Genomic DNA, 23,975 nt, shown 5'->3' on the forward strand with positions numbered 1-23,975 from the left:
GGTACTACTAAAGCTTCTCTATTATTTAGACTATCAATGAATTATAACAAATTTTACCTACTCAAATTATACAAAATAACAAATAAAATCTCCTTAGGTTGTGGTATCCCTAACTACTCATGCAAGTGCTATATTTGGATCATTGAATACTACATCTAGGCTAATTATGGTGTAATTTCCTTATGCATTTGAATCCTACTTTCGTAGTGAATCAATTATACCTATAACTAATCCATACCTATTTTCATGGTTATGAAATTAGCTACAAGTTCATTTCTTCAATGAAATTACATGATATGAATCACTAAAAACCACATAAGTGCACCTCTACTTTCGTGAGTGTACTCCTTATGTTTAGCACTTCTTGAACTAGTGTTAAATCTCAATTTTCATTGCAGAAACAACACCTTAGATCATCACAATCAATGGTACCAGATTAATCATGATTTAAGAAGCCAAAGTGCTAAATAACTTGCTCAAATCATAGCAATCAAATAACCAAATAATAAACACTAACAATCATAGAAAGTTCAACCAAACCCAAGGTATAAACTTTAAAAACACATATTAAACACAAAATCCAGAACTTGTATATTAACTAAACTTGGAATCAAATACAAAGATAAAGAGTTTGGAAAGAATACAACCCTTGTCACATGAGCTTTCTTCCTTGCCTTCTTCATCCTCCATCTTCATCCTAATCTAGATAATAAACAAGAATGGATGAACTATACTACTCTATACTAAGCTAAACTAATACTAGGAAGATGAAAGAGCTACATTTCTGCAGACTCCAAGCTTCTCCCGTATGTCTCTCTATCTCTTACTCTATCATCCCCTTTTTGCTCTATCTCCTCTCTCTTCCTCTTGCAATGAATTTGGCTCTTTTAATGATGAAAGGTTGGTCAAGAAATGAAACTTTACACTTTCTCCTTACAGCTGGTAATGTTTCTCACATGTCTAGCATCCCATGTGAGTTGGTGGAGGTGAAATTGAGTTTTCCGCGTAAAAAGCAGACTTCTCTGACCACAATCCGGCCAGGAATCCGGCCACAAATCCGGCCAAATTCCGGCCGGATTGCTACAGTAAATCTGGGCTGCTACAGTGATCCGAGCTGCTACAGTGCCTCGGATCCGTATGGATCCGAGCTCGGTTCCACTAACCCAGAAACAGCCGAGGGTTCGGATGAATAGTGGATCTGTGTAGGCTGAGATATGACTGAAATACCCTTGCCTGCTCCATGCCTTGTTCTAGTTTCGACCAATAGCAATTGACTCTGTTCTTCGGCTTTTTGACCTGGAAAACCTTCAAACTGGATTCAGATGTCTTCACCAAAGTTGTAGATCTATCTCTTATCTTCAAATGGGTTCAAGAATCATCCAAATCCGATCATTGTAACTCAAGTTATAGCCGAAATACGAAAATGTGTCAAAACTGTCAAAAATACACAAAATCCCACTAAAAAGTGATAAAAACCTCATTTAATTGAACAAAAGCATTTTATACCAATTATAGCCAAAATAAATCATTTTCTTCCAATAATATAACCAAAGTGACTAAAAATAATATAAAATGTCATACAATTATTACGTAAATTAGTCACTTATCAGGGAGCAAGAGAGAGAGAGCCGAGCTTCTTGTTTCTTTTCTTGCTAACCGTAAGCTGAGGGAGAGACCAGGGGACCATCGAACCTCCTCCTTCTTCCAGCCGTGGTCATTTTTCAACCTCAACCAAGCTGCACTTCACCTCCCAGCCGCAACTCATCAAACCAGAATCACCGACTGCACTTGGCTGAGAGCTAGGGAGGAAATTTCTGGAATTTCGTGTGAAGGATTAGTTGCTAGCTGAGGTAATTTCTGGTCTAAAATAGGTTGATTATTAGTTGAGCAAGCTACATCTGAGCATGCATGTTCAGATTGTACAATCGGATGTTGAAAACAAACCATTACAAAATTTCTGTTTGGCTGATATGTTGCTGCCGAGAAGCTGAAGTGATTTTTTTTGCAATTCCATTTTGTTTCCTGTGACAATTTGAAACACTTGAGTGCCTTTAGCTGTGTGAAAACTTGATGTTTAGATCATGCATGTTAAAATTGTGCATTCGGATGATGTGTTAAAACAGAGAAAATTCTGGTTTGGGTTAAGAAAATTTCTGCCGAAAGCTTAGCTCAAATTTTTGCAACCTGATTTGGTTTAGTGTTGTTGTTTAAACTTATAACCATGATTAGATGATTAATAACAAGTTAATTAGGCTTTGCATGCAAGCCAACCGAGAGCAGGATTGTTTGAATTTCTGGTTGAGTAATGCTTTGATGTTGTCCGAACTTGCTTATGGATCAAAATTGATAGATAGTTCCTTATTTGATGTTGCATGTGAACTATATGGCTTGAATTTCGGTTGCATGGCTGGAAATTTTAATGGGAGTTGATGGACTGCTGAAACAATTTTTCCAGTTTAGCCGTTGAAGATGTTTTGGAAATTGCATGGGTATTTTAGCATGAAATTTGCTGGGAAGTGGTTTATATTCACTTAGTTAGGTGCTTGACTAATTAAAATTAGATGATTAAGCTTTGCATGTTAATTGTTTTATTTCATGTCGGAAAATTTTGATGGTGGGCTCTATGAACTCCCACCCTTGGATTGATGATGGATATAATACTAGTTTAGTGTTTAAATAAGTAGATTAATGATACCTAGCTAGTCTAGATTTCAAGGGATGCATAGTTCAAAAATGTCCAGATTTGCCCTGTTTTAATCGCACCCTTTTTGCAGAATTTTTAGGGTTTCATGACTTGTATATCATGTTTATATGTTGAATATATAATGTACAAAGTTTCATTGAAAAATATTGAGGTTTGGTTTGTCAATTGGATCAATTTCGTGAAGCTAGTAAATCTGGAAAAACTGTTTTCGTAATGCTTTGACCAGTTTTCGTATTTCAGCCATAACTCTGTGCTCCGATGTCGAAATCAAGTGCCGTCAGCGGTATTTGAAACTAGACATCCCAGCCTTTTCAGCGGTATAAAATGCACATTCTGGACCCATGTGCGTGAGCCAAACCAACCATTTAAAGATGGCTACTCTGTTTCTCTGTTTTACAAAGAACGAAATGCTGAGGCTGCAACTTGTGGCTCGAATTCGAGCTAGTTGTGTGTCGAATTTCAAAATGATGTTTTCTGTGAAATCATAGCTCTATGAATGGGTTTTCGAACGCCTTAAACCATGTCCAATTCTGAGTTAATTTGAGTGATCTGTGATCAAAATATGAAACCTGCTCTGTGTGTGAAAACCCTCCTTTTTGGGACAGATTTGATGCAAGGCTCAGTGTAGACTTGCAAATTTAATCTCTTGGTGTTAACCACCACAAATGTTGTTCTGGGATGACCCTTAAACCTTTTCTATGTAAATGAACCAGGTTTAGAGAATTTTCCCTTGGAAAAAAGTTTAGAAAAGGAAATTTTCATATACAAGGCAGCTTTGCCTTAAAATTTTGGAAACTTGAGTGATTTTGTTAAGTGACTTCCCGTGCATATTTTTCTATGAAATTTGGTAGAGAGACAACCCTTATATGGTAGTATTATACTGCTAATTATGGTGTTATTCTGAGACCGTTTCATGGGTCAAATAAATTACCAAAGTTCATGACTCGAGTTTGAAAAACCCATGTTTCACAAAGGAATTTTGGTAACTTTGAGTTGCCATATCTTAGTATTCAAAACTCCGTTTCTCATTTCGTTTGTTTTGTTATACTCTCGGATTACAACACTAATAGAGTTATAAATTGCAAAAGCTAGTTCCAAACAAGTGAATTTTTCCGAATTTTCAAAGTTGACTAAAAATCAACTTAAATCTGCCTTATGAACTAAAACAGAGACTTTGAGCTTATTTTTGAATATTTTCCATGTGGAATCTTAGAAATGTGTATTCTAGGAACTTTTAGTATTTTAGAAGTAGTTTCCAACGGTACCAAGTTTTCCAATTTTGGACCTACTGAGTACAAGATCTGATTTTTCTAAGTTTGACGTGCAAAGCTGAAATTTTGCCGATTTCTTATAAACTGAAAATTTGAAAACCCGTTATTCCTTCTTGATGATAATTGGTCGCTTTAAACTTGATTTCATGAAGGAAATCATTTTCTCCTTGTGTTAATAAAACCTCACTTTTGAACCTTTATTTTGAGTGGTTAAGGTTCTTAATTTGAGGTATTGACAAGTCTAGATGAGTGTAACTCCTTTCTTGATTAATGCGTGATTATGAGTGAAAAATACTCGTCAAATTGCTTCAGGTGCCCAAGCTAGTCTTGAAGAGAATCCCGGAGGGGACAATTAAAGACTTTCTCGCTTAATTATTTTCGAATTGGTGAGTGTCCCTGCTTGTTCAATGCCTACTTGATTAAAGTGCTTTCTTGATTTGATATGTGATAATTGGAAAAATGGTTTTCTGATCCATCGAAGTGGGCAGTGTGTACTTTACACACTAGCTCTTTCGAGTGGTGACTTGCTTGAAATATTTTCGTGAATATCCTGCTTGCACTATCCACACGCTAGACGCAACGTCGCTGGGTGAATCCCTCGACTAGTCTATAATAACCTCATGCTGCACGCAACGTCGCTGGGTGAATCCCTCGACTAGTCTATATGCTGGACGCAACGTCGCTGGGTGAATCCCTCGACTAGTCTATAATAAACTCATGCTGGACGCAACGTCGCTGGGTGAATTCCTCGACTAGTCTATAAAAAGGTATACTCGAGTAATACCAAATTCTCTCGTGCGGGCCTGGTTGGGGAAGTAAGTTGGCTGGAGCGTGTTAAGAAAAAAATAATAATAATGAATCTACATGGACTTTAGATAGCGAAAGTTGATGGAGGGTCAACTGCGGGTAATTTTGATCAAGTGCAAGGAAAATGGCTCCTGAGAGCCCCTGTATCCTACCCTGTGCTGTTATACGCTTCCTTAATTGTTTACTTTAGTTAAAATCAATAATTGCTACTCGTTCTATGTAATTGCATGTTTTGGGCACCACTGAGCTTTAGCTCACCATACGATATTTGTTTTCCTTAACAGGTCCTGGAAATCGAGAGACCTGAAGTCTACCTTATCGTTTTGTAAATAGTATTTCGATTCGTACTTGTACCTTTGTTTTGGGTTGTCACTTGAAGCTGGAAAAGTGCAACCCTGTGTTTTGGCTTGTATGAAAGTGTTTAACTTTTATGATTCCACTTCATGGTTTGTAATGTATAAAGGTAGTTATACGTTAAGATAGTTGGAGTTGTACCTTAAGAGTGAATGTTCAGATGTTGTTGGCCATGTTATCTCTGAAGTTAACGTGTTTTAGTATTCCAGTTTTTAAAAGTTTGGCATGTTCGGATGGCGAATTGTGTTTTAGGTTAAGTTATATTGGAATGTTTGATTGGTTTGCTTGCGTGAGTCCTGGCGAGAGCTGGGCAGGCGACCCGCCAACCCTCTGGTTCGCCTTAGGGAGAAGTGGGGCCGCCACATCCAAGACATTCCAGCAATTAACTTTCATCATCCAGTAGTACTTATAAATTCATTCAAATGGCCAAGGGCTTCATCAATCATTTGCTCTTGACAACCAATACACACTTTCAAATACCAATTCATTCAAAACAAGAACAAAAACTATAACCAACTTGAGATCCAAATGATTCCAAGAATCTAAAATATCCATTAAACTTTCCACTTTTATTTGCTAGAATCACTATACATATAGATTATAATCTGTCCAAACCAAGCTAAAGTAAATAATACACAAATCCAGCAAATAAACTCACCAAAAGTCCCAACCAGTTCGGTCATGCTGGAAAAATATTTTCCTTCAAAAATTGCTTTAGTTCATGTTCCACAAATCAAACAATTATGAAAATTATACTGTTGTAGAATAGATTTTTTAATACTATCACATCCCAGAAGACACTTTTCAGAGATTCAAATCACAAATGGGCCAAATATTCTATCCAAGTCAAGAATTCAGTTTCCTGAGGAAACAGGACAGCCTACTTTGAGGAATCACGGACAGCAGTACACATGGAGGAAAAATATGAAATTTCTACAAAACAAAGACCCATGACTCTAGTTTCAAATGCCACTGACGGCACCTCAATCGGATTTTCCTACACCAAGATATAAGCATTTTACTGAGACTGGTCAGAGAAATCCGAAAATCAGGAAACTCATTTTTCACTTGTGAAAAACTCCTTTTCCTCTTTTAAAACCATAAGACTCTTATTCAAACCATCATACATTTAAGTATGACATTCATACCAGCATATATCAAAGCAAATAACGCTTAATTCCAATAAATTATTCCACCAAAAAGTCCCCATAAATCTGTCATCAGCTAAGATAAAATTTGCCAGCAATTGATAGTTTATTTATATAGCTTTTGTTCCTAGTTTTCTTCAATTCTTACCTCAGCTCAACATGCAAAAGGTGATTAGCAAGCCTCAAGCAAATCTTAAACATCCAATACGAAAATCTGAATTGAAATTCGAAAACAAAACTAATTAAATGCTCACTTCCTTCTCTCGACCAAGCTGGAATATTTTGCAGCAGAAAATTTCCCTCGGTTTCAATCCACAATTCAACTTTTCCTCAGATTTTCTTCCATTAAGCTTCACTTAATACTTAAAGCTAACAATCTATATGCAATTCATAACAAAATTTTCCATTTGACAGCAATTACAAATGCAAACAAACATGAAGTCTCTCGGCTATTCCAGAAAATTTCCAGCAGCTAAGTTAGACGCAAATCTGGATTTTCTTCAGTTAAAACCTTGTATTAAGTACTCAAAACCAACATGCATGACTAATTAATGGAATTACTATCAGCTCTGGTTTAAATCAAGTTCGGACAGCAACTACTATCATCCACAATTCCAGAATTTTCCAACAAGTCTCGGATGAAACATGCATGTAGCAGATTCGGTTTCTTTTTATTTTATTACTCTTGCTTAGCCGGTCTGATAATTTCATGCAAAGCTTAACCTTCTGATTTTAATTAGTCAAGCACCTACCCATGTGAAAGTCAACCATTTTCCAGCAAATTTCCAGAAACAAGCTGCAATTCCAGCTTCAAACTTTCGACAGCTTTAATTCTTTTCCAAATCAGATTTCTTAAGTTACAAATCCTCATCTAACCTCACAAGCACCACATGCAAGTCCATAGCTGACCTCACTTGCCTATAACCAACTAATTTCAGCTCAGAAGTTACCTCAAATGGAGCTCACACACACGGTTAGCAGCAGAAATAATCCTCCTCCCTTCGGCAGCCCAGAAAATGCAGACCACTAGCTCTCTCTCTCCCTTGCTCTGGGTGGCGGCTGGAATGGAGAAAGTTCAGCCCTCAGTCCCTTCACCAGCTCACGGTTAGAAGGCAAAATGGATCGCAAGTCCCTCTCTTCCCTCTCTAGCTTACGGACAGAAAGAAAAGAAACAAGAAGCTCGGCTCTCCCTCACTCTCACTCTCGACTTGCAGAGTGTAGCTCTCTCTCTCTCTCTCCTGGTCGATGATCACGAGGTGAGGAAGAATGGTGTGGAGTAGTTGTGGTAGAGGCTGGAATAATGAAGTGATTTGCGGTAGTGGAGGTTGAGTATATGTGTAGAGGGAAAAGATTGCACTTCGGCAGAAATGGAAATGTGGTTTGAGATGTGAAATAGAAAGAATGGTATACGGTGCCGCGGTTTTAGGAGCAGAGGTTTCATGTATTAGAATCGATTGCGTATAGAATTGGTGATAGTTGCGGTAATTGAACTTGCGGTCAGAGGGATTGTTTGGTTTTGCAGGGAAATGTTGTGGTTGTAAGGGCATTTTAGTCTTTTCACTTTTCTTCCTAACCTCTACTTAACTTCTCAATTCCGACTTAATTCTAAAAATTATCCCCAAGTGTGATTTGAACGTCTAATCATATCCTAATATACCTAAACCATTTTTATCGAATAATAATCGATTAAACTTGAATATTAAGGTTCCTATTAATTCTTATATTATTTAGCGATTGAATTAGTTATTAGAATTTCCAATTATTATATCTCAAGAATTAGAGTTAATCTAACTCGAAATTTATCGTTTTAGTAATATAAAGTCAAGTGAAACAATAATTTAATCCAAGGGTGTCAGTTTGCACATAAAAATTATTTTTACGCACTTATTGTGAAAACAAAGAAGGATAAGACTATAATTATCGAAATTTTCACGCCTTAAGTATGTTTAGTATATTAGTATCATATTTATCTAAAATTCATTGGTTTTCATCTTAACGCGGAAATTCCTATTAACATTTAACATTATTAACGATTAAAACTAGTTATCGGAAATCAAAGAATTTATTTTAAAGTAATAGAATTAATCCAACTCAAGAAATATTAATTTAGTATAGCAAAACCGAATAATTCAATATTGGCACAATTATATTATTTATTACATAGAAATTATCTTTACACTTTTATTTCAAAACAATTAATTACAATACTAGAATTCAAAGAAATTAATTATTAGATCAATGAAATAGTTTACCATTGAAATATGAAGTTAATGTAACAAAACTAAGAAGTTTAGTAGTTTAGCACAATTCTTTTATTTTGCACCTAACGTTTATTTCTACGTACTTATTTAAAAACAATTGGACTTAGTGCTAAAATTTATTAAAGAATTAAAATGCAAATAAAATATGCACTGATATTAATATGTCTATTTTCAGGGTTCTCACAGATTAGGTTACCCTAACTTTCATACAAGAATTCATTAAGATTAGCATGTGTAAGGACTCATTTGTAATGCTATGATTTTGAAATAAATTGGGGCTGACATCCCCCTCTCGTGTACAAGGTTTGCCATAAAAAAAAAGGTATTTCATTCAAAATTAACCATTTTTCTTTTTAAGTTGTACATTTGAACTGCTATTACTTATACTTTTTTACCTTTTGCAAATGTGATTGGTTTAGTTGCATCTGTTGGTTCATGCTATCAAACATCTATCAATGATAAAACTAGGCGTTATATACTTTTACTCGACAAAAGGTTAGTTAATAAATTTAATATTTTCAAAACATTTTATAATCTACAAATTTTTTTATACTTACTAAAATTCTCTAAATGAAGCTTGACAGTAGCTTGGTTGACTTTATGTGATAAATTTGCTACTGATGATGGTGAACACCCACATCAAACTATTGCAAAAAATAAAATGTTTTACTAGCCTGTGGTATTTGTGTAAGAAATTATAAAGGTAATTCAATTTCTTTTCACTTTATTTATTTAATTTTATAGTTTATTAATAAATATAGCACATTGTGCAAGACCATTACTTTGTACAATTCGAGCAAGCAAATTATATGTCAATCACTACTTGGATTTGCTCAATATCGACATAGTGGGTAAGTTTTAAAAATATTAACAAAATATTAAATTATTAATAATATTTCATACACTTACAAATATGTATTTGAAAAATTTGTAGGTTTGAAAATGATAAATGTGCTTAGAAGTTAGTAACGTGGTTGAGGTCATGCAATCTTACAATGTCACAGGCATTGTTGATATCAAATACTAAGAGAATATGGATATCCGAATATGCAATCACACCTATGGTAAAAATTCTCTCAATTAATTAATTAATGAATACTTATCTACATATTATTTTGAATTAATAATTGTAATCTATATGTTTTTTGAATGGTTTTAGGTTAAATATTTTCGAATACTTGCTTACATTCAAGGCATTAACATAGACAATATGTTCCATGAGTTATACAAAAAATTGAGGACAACCATGTCAATCTCATTTTTCAAAAATGGTGTGCATCCATTGTAATAATGTAGTTGACACTATTTTCAGGTAATTATTTCCATATATCTTTAATTTTAATTACATTTTTTTTATTGTATATCACAATTTCTTCTTAACAGATACAATGTTAACATACAAGTTAGAGATTCGTGTGGTAACCTATACCTTACTCTTCAAGACATGCATGCACGATTCATATTTCGCTGTCGTGCTTCTCATCTTAGAAATTTAAAAGGGAAGGTATAAATTATTTATATGTATATATTTTTATACAATATTATTTACAAACTTTCTAAAATAAATTATAATTCTAAATTCCGTATGCTCCTAAGTGTTAGGAAAATGGAGGTACATTGTTTGACCAACACATTAATTCATGCAAAAATCATGCATTCTCATTTATAGTACAAACTTCACAAAATTCAATAGAATTAATTAAACCCCCAATACTCGCATTCGTACTTAGAGTTGATTGGTATGGAGAATGTTCCCACCTTCATAGAAGATTATCAAATTGAAGGCAAAATATTTGTAGGTATTTCATTTACTTATCAAACTAAATATTTAGTTACATTTAATTGAACCCTCATTTCGCTCAATTTATGATATAGATTTCTATTTTTTTTTTTTAATTTCATAATCCAACTTCCATCAATGTGGTAGTTTATAAAAAATGGGGATGCTTTTATCATGTATTGAACTATTGCTACAAAATCTCATTTTTTTTAACTATATTTTCATGTGCCCTAAATTATACAAACAATTACATACATTTCTTACTTTTTAAATTCCCCCCTTGATTATAATTTCTTCCAAAAATATGATCTACAGTGCATGGCACGGGTGTTCAGACTAGTTTTACTAGTTCTCAAACTCGGAACAGTAGGATTGGATTCTTTAGCTTTTTAAAATTCAAGTCCTGAGGACAGCACAAGTACATTAATAGCACCCAATCGAAATACTTAAAAAACACCCAAACAAAATCTCAAGACATATTATTACCTCCCTCTCCCATCCCCACCCCTACCCTTAAATTTTTTTTCCCGTCCAAGTGAGGATTCTAATGCAATATGACTTTTAAATCTATTCCTACTCAGTTCAACAAACTTGCTGCGTACATTAATTTAAATTGTTAGGGGACTGCTCCTCGATTTGTCATGAGTTTTAAATGTTTCCACGATTGAAGGCTATATGATATTCTATACGCACCATGTACATTTTGTCATAGAAAATTTCATATATATTTTGACGCATATGACTTGATTTACATGTCATGTGGGGCGTTTTCAAGAATCTGCGTAGAACAGCTTTCTGCTTTTTACATTATTTTGAAATAAATATGACAGCATACGGATATTTTCAAAAGTCTTAACAAGATAAGTTTCTAGGCTTGCACATATGGTGTAGGTACTGTTTATGTGATATTGATACTAATAAGAAAGGCACACCTTATGTGTATGCGTATTCCAAGAAAATTTGAGAAATACTAATGCAAGAAATATAGAAATTATTGGTAGATTATGATTTGAAAAATTGAATATATATTTTTATTTTATAAATATGAGTTAATCTTATTTACACTAATAATATATACACTTTCATAGTTGAATGCATGACACATAAGCACAATTTAGATTTTAAATTTAAATTTAGATGAGTTGTGAAAACTAAGACAAAGGGAGAGAAAATACTCTTTTTCATATCTTTGGACTACACAATATACATATATATATATATATATATATATATACAAGTGTAACCTAATTTAGATTCTAAAATCATGCTAATCTAAATCAATCTACTACCTAATTAATATATGATACTATAATTATATGATACCTAATTAATACATGATACTATAATCATATCTTTCCATAATATCAGATCACATATTTTCAACACTCCCCCTCAAGTTGGAGTATAGATGTTGCTCATGCCCAAACTTGTTACAAAGGTAATCAACTCGAACCCCATGTAGAGCCTTCGTAAAGAGATCTCCCAATTGTTCTCCAGTCCTTACAAATCCTGTAGAAATCAAGCCCCGTGAGGACCTGAAAATTTTCTTATTTTTATAGAATATTACTGGGTTATTTAAATAATTATTCACTCATTTTCTCCGAATTATTTATTTTCGACCATTTTAAATCCATTTGTATGGAACAACGTCTCTTTTATAGTTTTAAAGCGTTTTGTTGGAAAATCTACTTTTGAAAATTCCTTTAGTTCGGAATAACGAGTGCACGTTTTCGAGACTACACTTGGATCGGGAGTGTATCAATATTGGAGAATTAAGAATGATCAATAGTAGATTAAGAAAGATTAATTGAGAAATTAATACTAGACTCATGTGAGAACTCATAAAAATTCTTATTTTTAAAACCCTATTTTTGGTTCATTTAATTATTTATTTGGATATTTGCCCCGAATATTATTTTCTATCCTTATTAGACCTAAAAACATGGAATTATAGTTTCATTATATTTTTAAAGTGACTTGTTTCAAAAATTAATTTTAGAAGCTCGTTTAATGAAAATAGTGAAAACGTGTTTGGAAATTTTAACCGATTGAGGGTACAATAAATTTGAAAAATTGGGGACTTGTACAATGGTCCTAAAATAGGTAATTTTATGTTTAAGTACTCAAGTGATAGTTATTAGTACTATCGTTATAAGAAATTCTTGGAGGTTTCATTTTATCGCGCCTAAATTGGAGATACGCGTTTTCACACGCGCGATTTAATTGAGGGACTTTAGACCCTTATTTTGGGACAATTAAGAGTGAATAATATTAATATGAATACAAGCGCATAAGAGGTTTAGTGCACTAGTGAAACAAATGCAAGAGGAATTGAGCACGAAACGCACGCGTGCGCGCGCGAGGGAGAGTTGACTTCTGCACCATTCTTAGCCATACAAATGAAGCTTCCTTAGGAAGCCAAATTTAGACCAAAACACTCTCTCTCCTCCTCACTAAGACAGCCGAACCATCAGCTGCAAAAACAACTCAAAGTTTCTCAAATTTTTATCTCCAAATCTTGCACAAACCTTCACCAAATCCTACCAAAATTGAACTACACTTAGCTTAATACTTGGAGATCATATTAAGCTACAAAGGAGAGCTGCAAACCACAGTTTTCTTGGCCAAGGGAAGGACCGAAATTTCTGCTTAGCTCATCAACAAACGTAAGTGATGATCAAACCTTGAAATCTTGGTTTATGGAAGTAGAATTTCACGTATAAACTCTTGTATGAATGTGGGTAGTCTTGTTTATGGTGGATTTTTGTTGTGTGGGCTCTATGAACTCCCACTTTTGATGGAAGGACTGATCTAATGATTGATGATGAAATTTATGGTGGTTTAGAGCTTAAATTAGTGGATTAATGTTGTATTGTTGGTAGAAAATCAAAAGAGGTGCTTGGAGCAAAAGTGACCGTTTTACCCCTGCGTTGTCCGACCACTTTTGTGCAACATTTTGAGATTCTAATGATTTCTTTATGTTTTTTACATGTTATATTGGTTGTGTAAAAAGTTTCATTGAAAAACAACTTGATTTGGTCACTCAAATGTTGAAATTTCGAAAGATTAGAAAACTGGAATTTTGTTCCCGGATTGCCCAGACAGTCTTCTTGTTTCGGCCATAACTTATTGCTCCAATATCAAAATCGAGTGCCGTTTATGGAATTGGAAACTAGACATTCCCAGCTTTCCGTTGGTATAAAATGCATGTCCTGGTTCCACTTGAGCAAGCCAAACCATTCGTTTGAAATCCACTGTCCTGTTTCGTTGCTTCCTGGAAGGCAGCATATGAGCTGCAACTTGATGCTCACGAGTGAGCTAGTTATGGATAGATTTTTAAAATGGTTCCTTTTGAGAAAATATAGCCTTATGAGTCTATTTTCTAACTCCATTAACCACGCTCAATTCCAAGTTAAATTGAGAGATTTATGATCAAAATTCAAAACTGACTTTGTTAACGAAAACAGTGTTTTAGACAGATTTGAAACTAACAATGATTTGGGACTTGTTATCCGAAACTCCTTGGTGTAAATCACCTATCAAATATACCTTGGACATATTTTAGACATTTCCTACTGGAATGGACCATGTTTGAGGTACTTTATAGACCAAACATTTTAAAAAAAAAAATGAACGACGAAACGGAATTCACGAGGCAAATTGCCTTAGAAATTTTGAAATCTTGGTGATTTAGTTCACCAACCTCCCGTAAATATTTATCCATGAAATTTGGTAGAGAAGTAGCCCCTATATGGTAGCATAATCATATCAAATTTGGTGTTATTCCGAAGCCGTTTCGATGTTCAACTAAACTTCCAAAGTTCAAAAATCTTATTTGGAAAACCCTTGTTTAACAAGGAAATTTTGGTAACTTTGGGTCACCATATTTTGGTGCTCAAAACTTCGATTTTCATTCCGCTTGTTCTGTTATAAACTTGGCATGAAACTCTAATATATTTCCAAATTTCAAATGCTGGTTTGCAATGGGTGAATTTTGCCGAATTTCCAAAGTTGGCCAAAAACCAACCCTGAAAACTGTCCTCATGTTCAAAACAGCAACTTTGAGCCAATTTTTGAATATCTTCCGTTTGGAATCATGGAAAAGTGTATTCTAGGAACTTTTAGTACTCTAGAAGTAGTTTCCAACGGTACCAAGTTTTCCCATTTTGGACTTGTAGAGAATGAGATACGATTTTTCAAAGTGAGTGTAACAAGTCTGAAATTTCATAACTTGAAGGAAAAGGAGTTTTTCAAACTCTCTCTTTTCCTTTGATACCATTTGATCGTTTTACACTCGATTCCAAAGGTGAAAATCAGATTTCGCTTGTGTTTTAAAACCCCGCTTTTGAGCCTCGATTTACGAACAATTAAGACTCATTTTCGTGAAATTTTCTTAGAGCGCACAAGTGTGCAATCTCCCTTGATAATTGGGGTTTATAAGTAATTGTTCACTATTAATTCCTCAGGCTCGCACGCGGACCTTCAAGAGGATCCTACGGTGGACGCTTGAATTTCAAGTAGCATTTCCCCTTGGTTGATTTGGTGAGTGTCAAGTGCATGGTTACTTGAACTCCGTGAACTCGATACATGTTATCTATTATTGATACTTGAGATTTTTAAAATTCGAGACGGGGGTGTATTTTATCGCATTCATTCTCGTTTGAAATAAATGGCTCGTACTTTAAATGCTCGAATGTCTCAATTGCTTGCACATGTTACATGCTTACTTGACTTGAAATAGTATGCTATGGCTGCATACGTCGTTGGAGTGAATCTCCTCGACACTCGAACATGCTTGGGGGACGCTCACATCTCATTGGCGATCCTTGGACTCGATCCGGCATGGGTTTGGTCGGGAACCTTGGCGAGTCATGAGAATTACATAATAAGTTTGATCTATTGGAGAGATCTTGCTTGGCATATTCGAGTAGTATTGCCTTAAACAAATGACGGGCAGGCCCGAAATAGGGGTATGTAAGGTGACAGGGGACAGGTTAAGCGGAGTTCTACGGACTAAACCTACCCGATTGACGGAGTGTCAATTCGTGGAGGTTCTTGATCGTGCAAATGGAACATAACTCCTGAGAACTCCAGTATTCTTGAATTGTTTCTGTTTACTTTTCCAGTGAATTATTAATCATTGAAATATTATTACTTGACTTGTAAATTTGGGATTGTTATTTGAACAATGTGCTTGCATGTGTGTTCTTGGCCTCACGAGCGTTTTGCTCACCCTGTAGATTTGTTTTCCTTATCAGGATTGGGCATGAAATGAGACTTGGAGGAACCCTTTTGATGCACTTTTGGCTTAGGATTTCTAATACATTTTGGGCTCGACCTTTTATTGGTCGCACTTTTGGGAAACTGATGTATGAATTGGACATTTGATGTGCCTGGATGTTGTATACTTTGGGTATTGATGTAACTTTTGGGAAAACGATGTAAGGGTTGGATAATCGTTATATATATTGTGTTAAGTTTGGAAGTTTTTCGCACTTTCTTACTTATCTAGAGTTGTTGAATAGTTTTGCTTTAAGTTTGAACGAAAATTGTCTGAGTCCTGACGAGAGTTGTGCAGGCATCCCGCGGATACCCTCTGATTCGCCTTAAGGAGAAGTGGGGACATCATAAGCCCTGCTGTATTTTCTCACGAACAAAATGACAATTTATTTCGATATGTTTTGTTCGCTCATGAAGTACGGGATTGGATGCAATATGAAGAGCCGCTTGGTTATCACACCACAATTTTGCAGGCATTGAGGTTTTGAGACCTACTTCATTTAGAAGTTGATTTATCCACATGATTTCACATATCGATTGTGCCATAGCTCTATATTCTGACTCTGCACTCGATCGCGAGACAACATTCTGCTTCTTACTCTTCCATGAGACCAGTTTTCCTCCAACAAAGACACAAAATTCAGTTGTGGATCTTCGATCTGCCTTGGATCCTGCCCAATCAGCATCTGAAAAACACTCAATCCTAGTATGATCATGATTTTTATACAGAATACCACGTCCAGGAGCTCCTTTTAAATAACACAAAAATTGTTCTACAGCTGCCCAATGATTAACAGTAGGATTAGACATATATTGACTAACAACACTAACTGAATACGCGATATCTGGACGAGTCACTGTAAGATAATTCAACTTTCCAACCAATCTTCTATATCTCGCAGGATCTTCTAACAATTCACCTTCTTTTGTGAGCTGCAAGTTAGGAATCATTGGGGTACTAGCTGGTTTAGCCCCCAATTTTTCCGTTTCAAATAGTAAGTCAAGAACATATTTTCTTTGGGACAGGAATATCCCCTTCCTACTCTTTGCTACTTTAATACCCAAAAAATACTTTAACAGTCCCAAATCCTTTGTCTGACATTGACTATGGAGAAAAGTTTTAAGAGATGAAATACCTGCAGTATCATTCCCAATGATAACAATATCATCCATATATACTACCAACAAAATAATACCAGTTTCAGACTGTTTGTAGAAAACAGAATGATCAGATTTGCTTTTCTGCATCCCAAACCTTTCAACTGCTAGGCTAAATTTTCCAAACCAAACATGAGGACTTTGTTTTAGTCCATACAAGGACTTTTGAATATGACAAACCTTCCCAAACTCCCCCTGAGCAACAAACCCTGGTGGTTGCTCCATATAAACTTCCTCTTGGAGGTCTCCATGAAGAAAGACATTTTTGATATCTAGTTGATGCAAAGGCCAATTATGAGTGGCTGCTGTAGAAATGAATAACCTGACAGATGTTAACTTAGCAATAGGGAAAAAAGTGCCAGAATAATTCCCTCCATAGATTTGGGCATAGCCTTTGGCAATAAGGCAGGCTTTTAACCGAGCAACTGACCCATCAAGATTGAATTTAACTGCAAAAACCCACTTACTCCTAATGGCCTTCTTCCCTGCAGGTAAATTTACTAAGTTCCAAGTATCATTATCATCTAGAGCATTCATCTCCTCTATCATAGCATTGCGCCATCCGAGATGGGATAGGGTTTCATGAACAGTTTTAGGAAGGAAGATAGAATCAATAGATGTAATAAAGGAACAAGAAGAGGTGCGTAAATGATTATAAGATACACACGAAGATACAGAATAAGTGCATTAACGCTTACCTTTGCGAAGAGCAATAGGAAGATCATCACTTGAGATAGGATCTAGTAACGAAGGAACTGGTTCAGGGCATACATCAGGAGACTTTTGTCGTCGTGAATATACCTAAGTAATTAGAGGTATAGCAGGGGAAGAACTTGAGCATGTGACAGTATAGATTAACAAATCATCATCCTCCTCCTGACATGAATGAGATGAGGATGGGGTAAAATGTGTATTTTCAAGAAAAGTAACATCAACTGACACAATGTACCTGCCGAGACCGGGACAATAACATCTATATCCTTTTTGGATACGGGAATAATCAAGAAAAATACATTTCAATGATTTGGGGTCCAATTTAGTGACTTGGGGACGAGATTCACGAACAAAACATGTACACCCAAAGATTTTAGGTTCGATGGGAAATAAAGGTCTATTTGGAAAAAGAGTGTTATAAGGAGTCCCACTATTCAGAACAGATGAAGGTAGACGATTAATTAGAAAGCAAGCTGTGGACACTGCATCAGCCCAAAAATGTTTAGGAACATGTATTTGAAATGATAAGGCTCTTGCAATTTCGAGCAAATGTCTATTCTTTCGTTCTGCGACCCCATTTTGGGATGGTGTATCCACACAAGAAGTCTGATGAATAATGTCATTTTGCACCATATATGTGAGGATCTCAAAATTGCATTAATTCTAAAAATTAAAATCAAAATATTATTTAAATGTTGAAATTATTAAATAATATGTATTTATATTTAATAATGTATATTTATATTATTAATGATGTTTTCACTTATATAAATGTTATATTTTAATTTACATGAATTTAAAAAAAAATTTATCTGACGGTTCGTGTTTGGCTAAGCATTAGGGTGAATTTTTGCCTACTGACGCGCAATGTAGCCCTAAGTTGAAATGTAAGATATGTAGAGGTTATAAAATGTACAACTAAGCTGAGGAAATGTTAAATGGGGAATTCCTACCAATAGATAAAATTTTCGCGCTTAAACGCGATTCAAATTCGAAATTGTCACCATTAATGGCATGCCCAAAAAGTCTTCAAGCCTATACCTCTAGCTTACCTTCATTTTCAACCCATCTTATCACCAACTACCAGCCGTTTCTCTTTTCTTCAAGCTCGTTCCTCTGGTGCAAGAAGAAGCAGAGACCGCTGCCATTCCAAGCTTCTAACAGCCTTCCATCCTCAGCCATTCACACCCCAACCTTCAAGCTTCAATTTCCAGCTTCCACCTCCATTCTTGGCTGCTGTCTCGACCAAGCAAGGAGGAGGAAGATCGATGCGGCTGCTGCCGGCGTTGCGTCGGACCAGGAGAGAAGGAGAAACCAGCTGCCATTTTTCTTTCCTCCATCCACAGAACCTTCCAAGCTGATTCAAAAACCCCAGACCCAAGCTTCTCTTCACCTTAACGTTTGCTGCTGGGTTGCTGCTGTGGGTGGTCAGACCGAGAGGGAAACAGAGTGCAAGGGGTGCCGACTGACCTCAGTGATTCTAGGAGCAAACTTGGGGAATTAGGCACTTCATTTAGCTAGTAAACAACCACCAAAGGTAACCCAAAAACTTCCGCTTCACCCCTTAGCCAAAATTTCAGATTTATTGCAGCTTTTGGTTCTTGAAGTTTTAGCTTGTCTTGGTGCAACATGTTGGGTTGCTGATCCTCTAAGCTAATGATTGATGAAGCTAGAGGTGTTTTATGTGCTATATGTATGTTTTGAGGTGGTTAAATGTTGGGAAAATTTTTTTAGAATGAAGCTGGGGTGCTGCCGAGAGAAGGGAAAATTTTCCAGATTTGTACCTGTTGATGTTTTGCAAATTTCGCTTAGTTAATGAACTGGATTGTTTATTTGGGGGCTAGACTAGTTAGTGGTGATTGTTAGGGACTTAAAGTATGAATTATAAGTTGGAAATGGTTGATCAAAAAGAAGAGAAAATTTCTGCTCTGCAACCGAACCAGCAGGCCTGTTTTTCTACCAACTTTGCCCAGCTTTTTGAACTGGATTTTGTGAAGTTATTGAGCTATTTAAATCATGTATATGTTCACCTATATGTGTAGAGTAGTTTTGGTGAAAATGCAGCTTTGGTACAATGGGAAATTTCATTGAAAAATCAAAGAGAAAAATGCCCTTTGAGCTACCCGAAAATTCTGGAAATTTTCCAGATTTTGGTCGAATTTTTGGGAGTTGATTTCGACAAATTTGTGAACTATTTGGGCTGTATACATGTTTACCAATATGTGTAGTATTGTTTGGGGAAAAATGTAGCTTTTGGGTAGTTGAAAAGTTTTGGACAAATTGAAGAGAAAATGGACTTCTTGTACCAAATGCACTTGGAAATTTTTCCAGCTTTGCATGAGACATGTTAATTGATTTTCACGTTAACATGAACCCAATTTGACTTGTGTTTAGTTAAGGGGTGTGTATAGCTCAATTTGGGACAAAAATCTAGTAGAGTTTACGTTCAAAAAGTGGACCAAAATTTTATTCTTCACGACGCTACCCAAAACAGAAATTTTGTTTGAAATTAGAAATGATTTTGACGTTTGGATTTCGTTTTGGTTAAATGTGGATTAAATTGTCCCGAAAATATTTTCTAGCATTAACCTTCGTTACTAGGTCCACTTCGAGTCAATAATCTTGAATTTTATTAGACCAAATGTCCTATTTCGATAAATATGCCAAATTTGGAAATTTTCTTGAAAACTCAAGTTTTTGCCTTCAAGAAAATCCTTGAACCAAGTTGGTCAATGGAATTTGGCAAACATAAGGAGTTTCTATTTTATAGAATTCCAATGGCTAGTTTTACTTGGTTTATATGATTTCCTCTTAAAAGAATTTTCCAAGATATTTTTGGGGAAAATTAGAGGGGAAAAATTCTTCTAAATGGTTAAATGTGATTTTTCTCAACTTGTGACACCAAAGGGGTGTTAATTGCTTATACGACTCTAGAACTTGGTTATTGGAACATTTGACGAATTTAGCAAGTTTTTGGTTTTAAAGAAACCTCAAAATTTAATTTCACTTGAAAATTTGTGGATTTCACTTTGAGAATACGATTAATGCTAGTTTGGGATTTTTGAGTGAAATTAAATGCTAGAAGACTTGAGTAAACTCGCCAACTCAAAAGTAGAAATTTACGTGAATTATTTGTATGTTTTAGGAGTTGGTGAAGGGTACAACCTCGGTCAAAGTTTGGAATTCTAGACACTTCACTTAAGGTGAGTGTCTCTTGCATGAATCGTGTTTAACTGCTAGTTGAACTACTTGTTAAAAGTACTTGCTAGAGATATCATGAAATGTTATATGCTATGTGATTTCGTGAAATATCACAAGTACAAGTGTTGCAATGTTGATTGGAGCGGAGTCTCGTCGACTAAATAAACCAAACGGATGCACGTACCACGCTCTATTAGAGTGGGAGGTACCTCTCTGCCGTCTTGGTAAAAGTGCTTGCACAATTCGTGTTGGAGTCGGGCCCGAAAATAAGGGGAAAGTCGTTGCTAGGAGACGTGTAGATTAGGAAAAATGTCTACATGGAGATTAGGTAGTGAAAGTTGACGGAGTGTCAACTACTATAAATTACCTGATCAAGCGCGAGGACTTTGGCTCCTGAGAGCCCTGTATCCTTTTCTTGTCATGTTACTTCGTTTTTCTAAATTGTTAATTGCTTACTTGTCCATTTGTACTTGTTAAATTGCCCTATGTGAATTGCATGTTTCGAGACACGACTGAACTATTGGCTCATCCCTTCCAATTTGTTTTTCTTGACAGGTTCTGAAATGCATGAAGTCTTGGAGAACTAGAAAAGAAATGTTATATTTTGAATGCCCACTTTTGTAATTGTACTTTGGGAGATACTTTAATATCTTTTGGATGATTTTCTTGTGCCTTTGGGAAAATGTGAATCCTGTGGTGCTTCTGTGCCCTGAGTTAGGAATTTTAAATTGTAAATTAAGTATTTTAAACTCGATGTTTTCGTTGGTACTTGGAATTGTATTTTCGGGTTGTATAAATTGAATTGTATGATTTATTTAAGTACTTAGCTTGCTCAAGGAGTAAGGTTTTATTTTCAATTTATGTTTGGTGATATTAGTTGCTTGAGTGAATGAGTCCTGGCGAGAGCTAGACAGGCGACCCGCCAACCCTTTGGTTCGCCTTAGGGGGAAGTGGGGCCGCCACAGGTGGTATCAGAGCATTAGGTTAGAACGTATTTGGGAGAATTGTTAGGTATTTTATTCCTAGAAATAGGAATGAGATACTTAGATATATTTTAAGTGATAATTGATCAAGTTAATGGTGCTAAGGTTTAACTTTGAAAGTTTTGGCTGTTTTGTAGGTATGGAGAACCCTAATGGGAACGGACATGATGCTAATGGTAACGGGCACGTGAATGGTCACGTGCCGCCTCTTAGGCCTATATTTTACCAAGTTCAGGGTGGTGGAGCTCGTGGTCAGTACTCGCCCCACACCAGGGTTCCTAGGTGTGACTGTAGATTGACCTTCTCTTACCCCAACCGCTTGGTTCTGGCTATAGACGATGAACGTCGCCAGTTGGTGAATTCCAACATAGCCCTGATTCAGGACGTGGACGAGTTGGGTGCCATGGTGGCTAATCTACATAATAGGGTAGCAGAGCTGACTGGAAGGGTGATAGAGGAGAGAGCTAGGGCTGAGGCAGACCGTGAGGAGTTGCAGAGAGCAAGGGATAGCGTGGCTAGGATGAGAGACATGGTTCGTGAGCGAGCTTTTGGGATACTAGCGGATGCTACCATGCTGGTGGATGAGGTGATGGACGAGGCCTCAGAGGTAGCTCCTACTGCTGAGGAGGATCCAGAGGAGGACCCGGAGGAGGATCCAGAGGAGGACCCGGAGGAGGATCCAGAAGAGGATCCTGATGAGGGGAATCCATCTGATGGTCCCGCTGAGGACTAGGCTTAGTTAGACTCTCTTTTGACTTGTAATTTGTAAACATTGGTTGGGATGGTGCTAACTCTTGGGCCATTGTATTTTTGTAACTGTATGGCTTGCTTTTGTGGTGATTGCACTTTATTTGATTATGAATGACTGGTTGCACCTTGTAGCACCTTTGTGCTATATTTTTGTAAAATCCCAACGAAATGCTAATTGTAGGAATTTCGAATGTTAATATATGTGTTAGTTGTGATTATTTTTATCGCCCTCAAGTTGATCTTCATTTGGCATAATTTTCTGCTTTGTTCCTCAGTTTTATGCAATTTTCCTGCGTTGCTCTTTAAACTTTGTGTAAATTTCTGTATACTTACTTCTTGTTTTGCATTAGGCATAACTAGGTATGGATCCCCGTGGTAGAGGTCAACGCCGAAGTCGAGGTCGAGGTTGAGGTCGAGGGAGACGGACTGAACCCCTTCGTGATCAAGGGGGCGATAGAGCGTCGGAAGTGAACTAAAATCGGGGACCCGAGGGCGGGGGCGGAGATCAAATGGCCACCGCTATTAATAGGATAACCGAAGTGCTAAAACGTTTGACGGACCGTCAAGGTCCTGGACCAGTGCATCAACAACCTGGTGGGCAGTTAGATACTGAAGATAGGGCCTTGGAGAGGTTCCTAAAGTTTGGGCCGCCTAAGTTTCAAGGTGGGCCAGAGCCTGAAATAGCTGAGGGATGGTGGGAGAGAATATCTGATATTTTTGCCACATTGGATTACACTGAGACGCGGAAAGTGACTTTTGCGTCATTTCAATTTGAAGGAGCTGCACGGTCTTGGTGGAATCTAATTAAGGATAAGTGGGATAGAGACCGTACCCCTAGTACTTGGGCAAACTTCACCCGTGAGTTTAATGCCAAATTTCTTCCACCTCTAGTCCAAGAGAAAAGGGAGGATGACTTTATTAAGTGCAAACAAGGGGCCATGAGTGCAGCAGAGTATGAAACCAACTTTACTAAATTAGCCCGATATGCCCCTGACCTGATAGCCACTGAGCAGAGACGCATTAGAAGATTTGTGAAAGGGCTCAATGTGGAGATTCAAGAGGGGCTAGCAACTGCTCAAATTAACACGTATAGTGATGCCGTAGAGAAAGCTTAGAGGTTTGAGACGGCTAGAGCCCAATCTAGGTCATTCTTTGCTAGGAAAAGGAATGCCCCTAGTGGTAGCAGGGACCCAATTTCTACAAGTGCCCCATCGCCTAAGATGGGTAGAGGAACTGGAGTAGTGAATATCCCTAGTGCATCGAGAGGTGCTTTAGTAAGGCGTGCTGGAGCTAGAGGCCCTGGGGCGAGAGGATCTGGAGTGAGAGGAGGTCAAAGTGGAAGGGGACCCCCTAGGAGTGCTCCACAAGGTGTACAAGTGTCAACCCCTCAGATAACCTGTGGTTATTGTGGAAAAGCCAATCATACTACAAATGAGTGTTGGAGAAAGGATGGCAAGTGCCTCAAGTGTGAAAGTGCTGAGCACCAAATTGCTAATTGTCCTAAGATTTCCGAGAATGGGGGAAGCCAAGGAGGTGCCACAAGTTCTAGGCAAACTGCTTCTGG

General features: G+C 36.6%; 1 protein-coding gene across 1 annotated transcript; it reads left to right on the forward strand.

The window, feature by feature from the left end:
* The first annotated feature begins 22,920 nt into the window (after positions 1-22,920).
* On the forward strand, positions 22,921-23,526 carry LOC113724314 (uncharacterized). Its single transcript, XM_027247222.1, has one exon. It carries the CDS (start codon positions 22,921-22,923, stop codon positions 23,524-23,526), a length of 606 nt encoding a protein of 201 aa, XP_027103023.1.
* The last annotated feature ends 449 nt before the right edge of the window (positions 23,527-23,975 follow it).

The sequence above is a fragment of the Coffea arabica genome, chromosome 2c, assembly GCF_036785885.1.
Source record: "Coffea arabica cultivar ET-39 chromosome 2c, Coffea Arabica ET-39 HiFi, whole genome shotgun sequence".
In the NCBI taxonomy this organism is placed as follows: domain Eukaryota; kingdom Viridiplantae; phylum Streptophyta; class Magnoliopsida; order Gentianales; family Rubiaceae; genus Coffea; species Coffea arabica.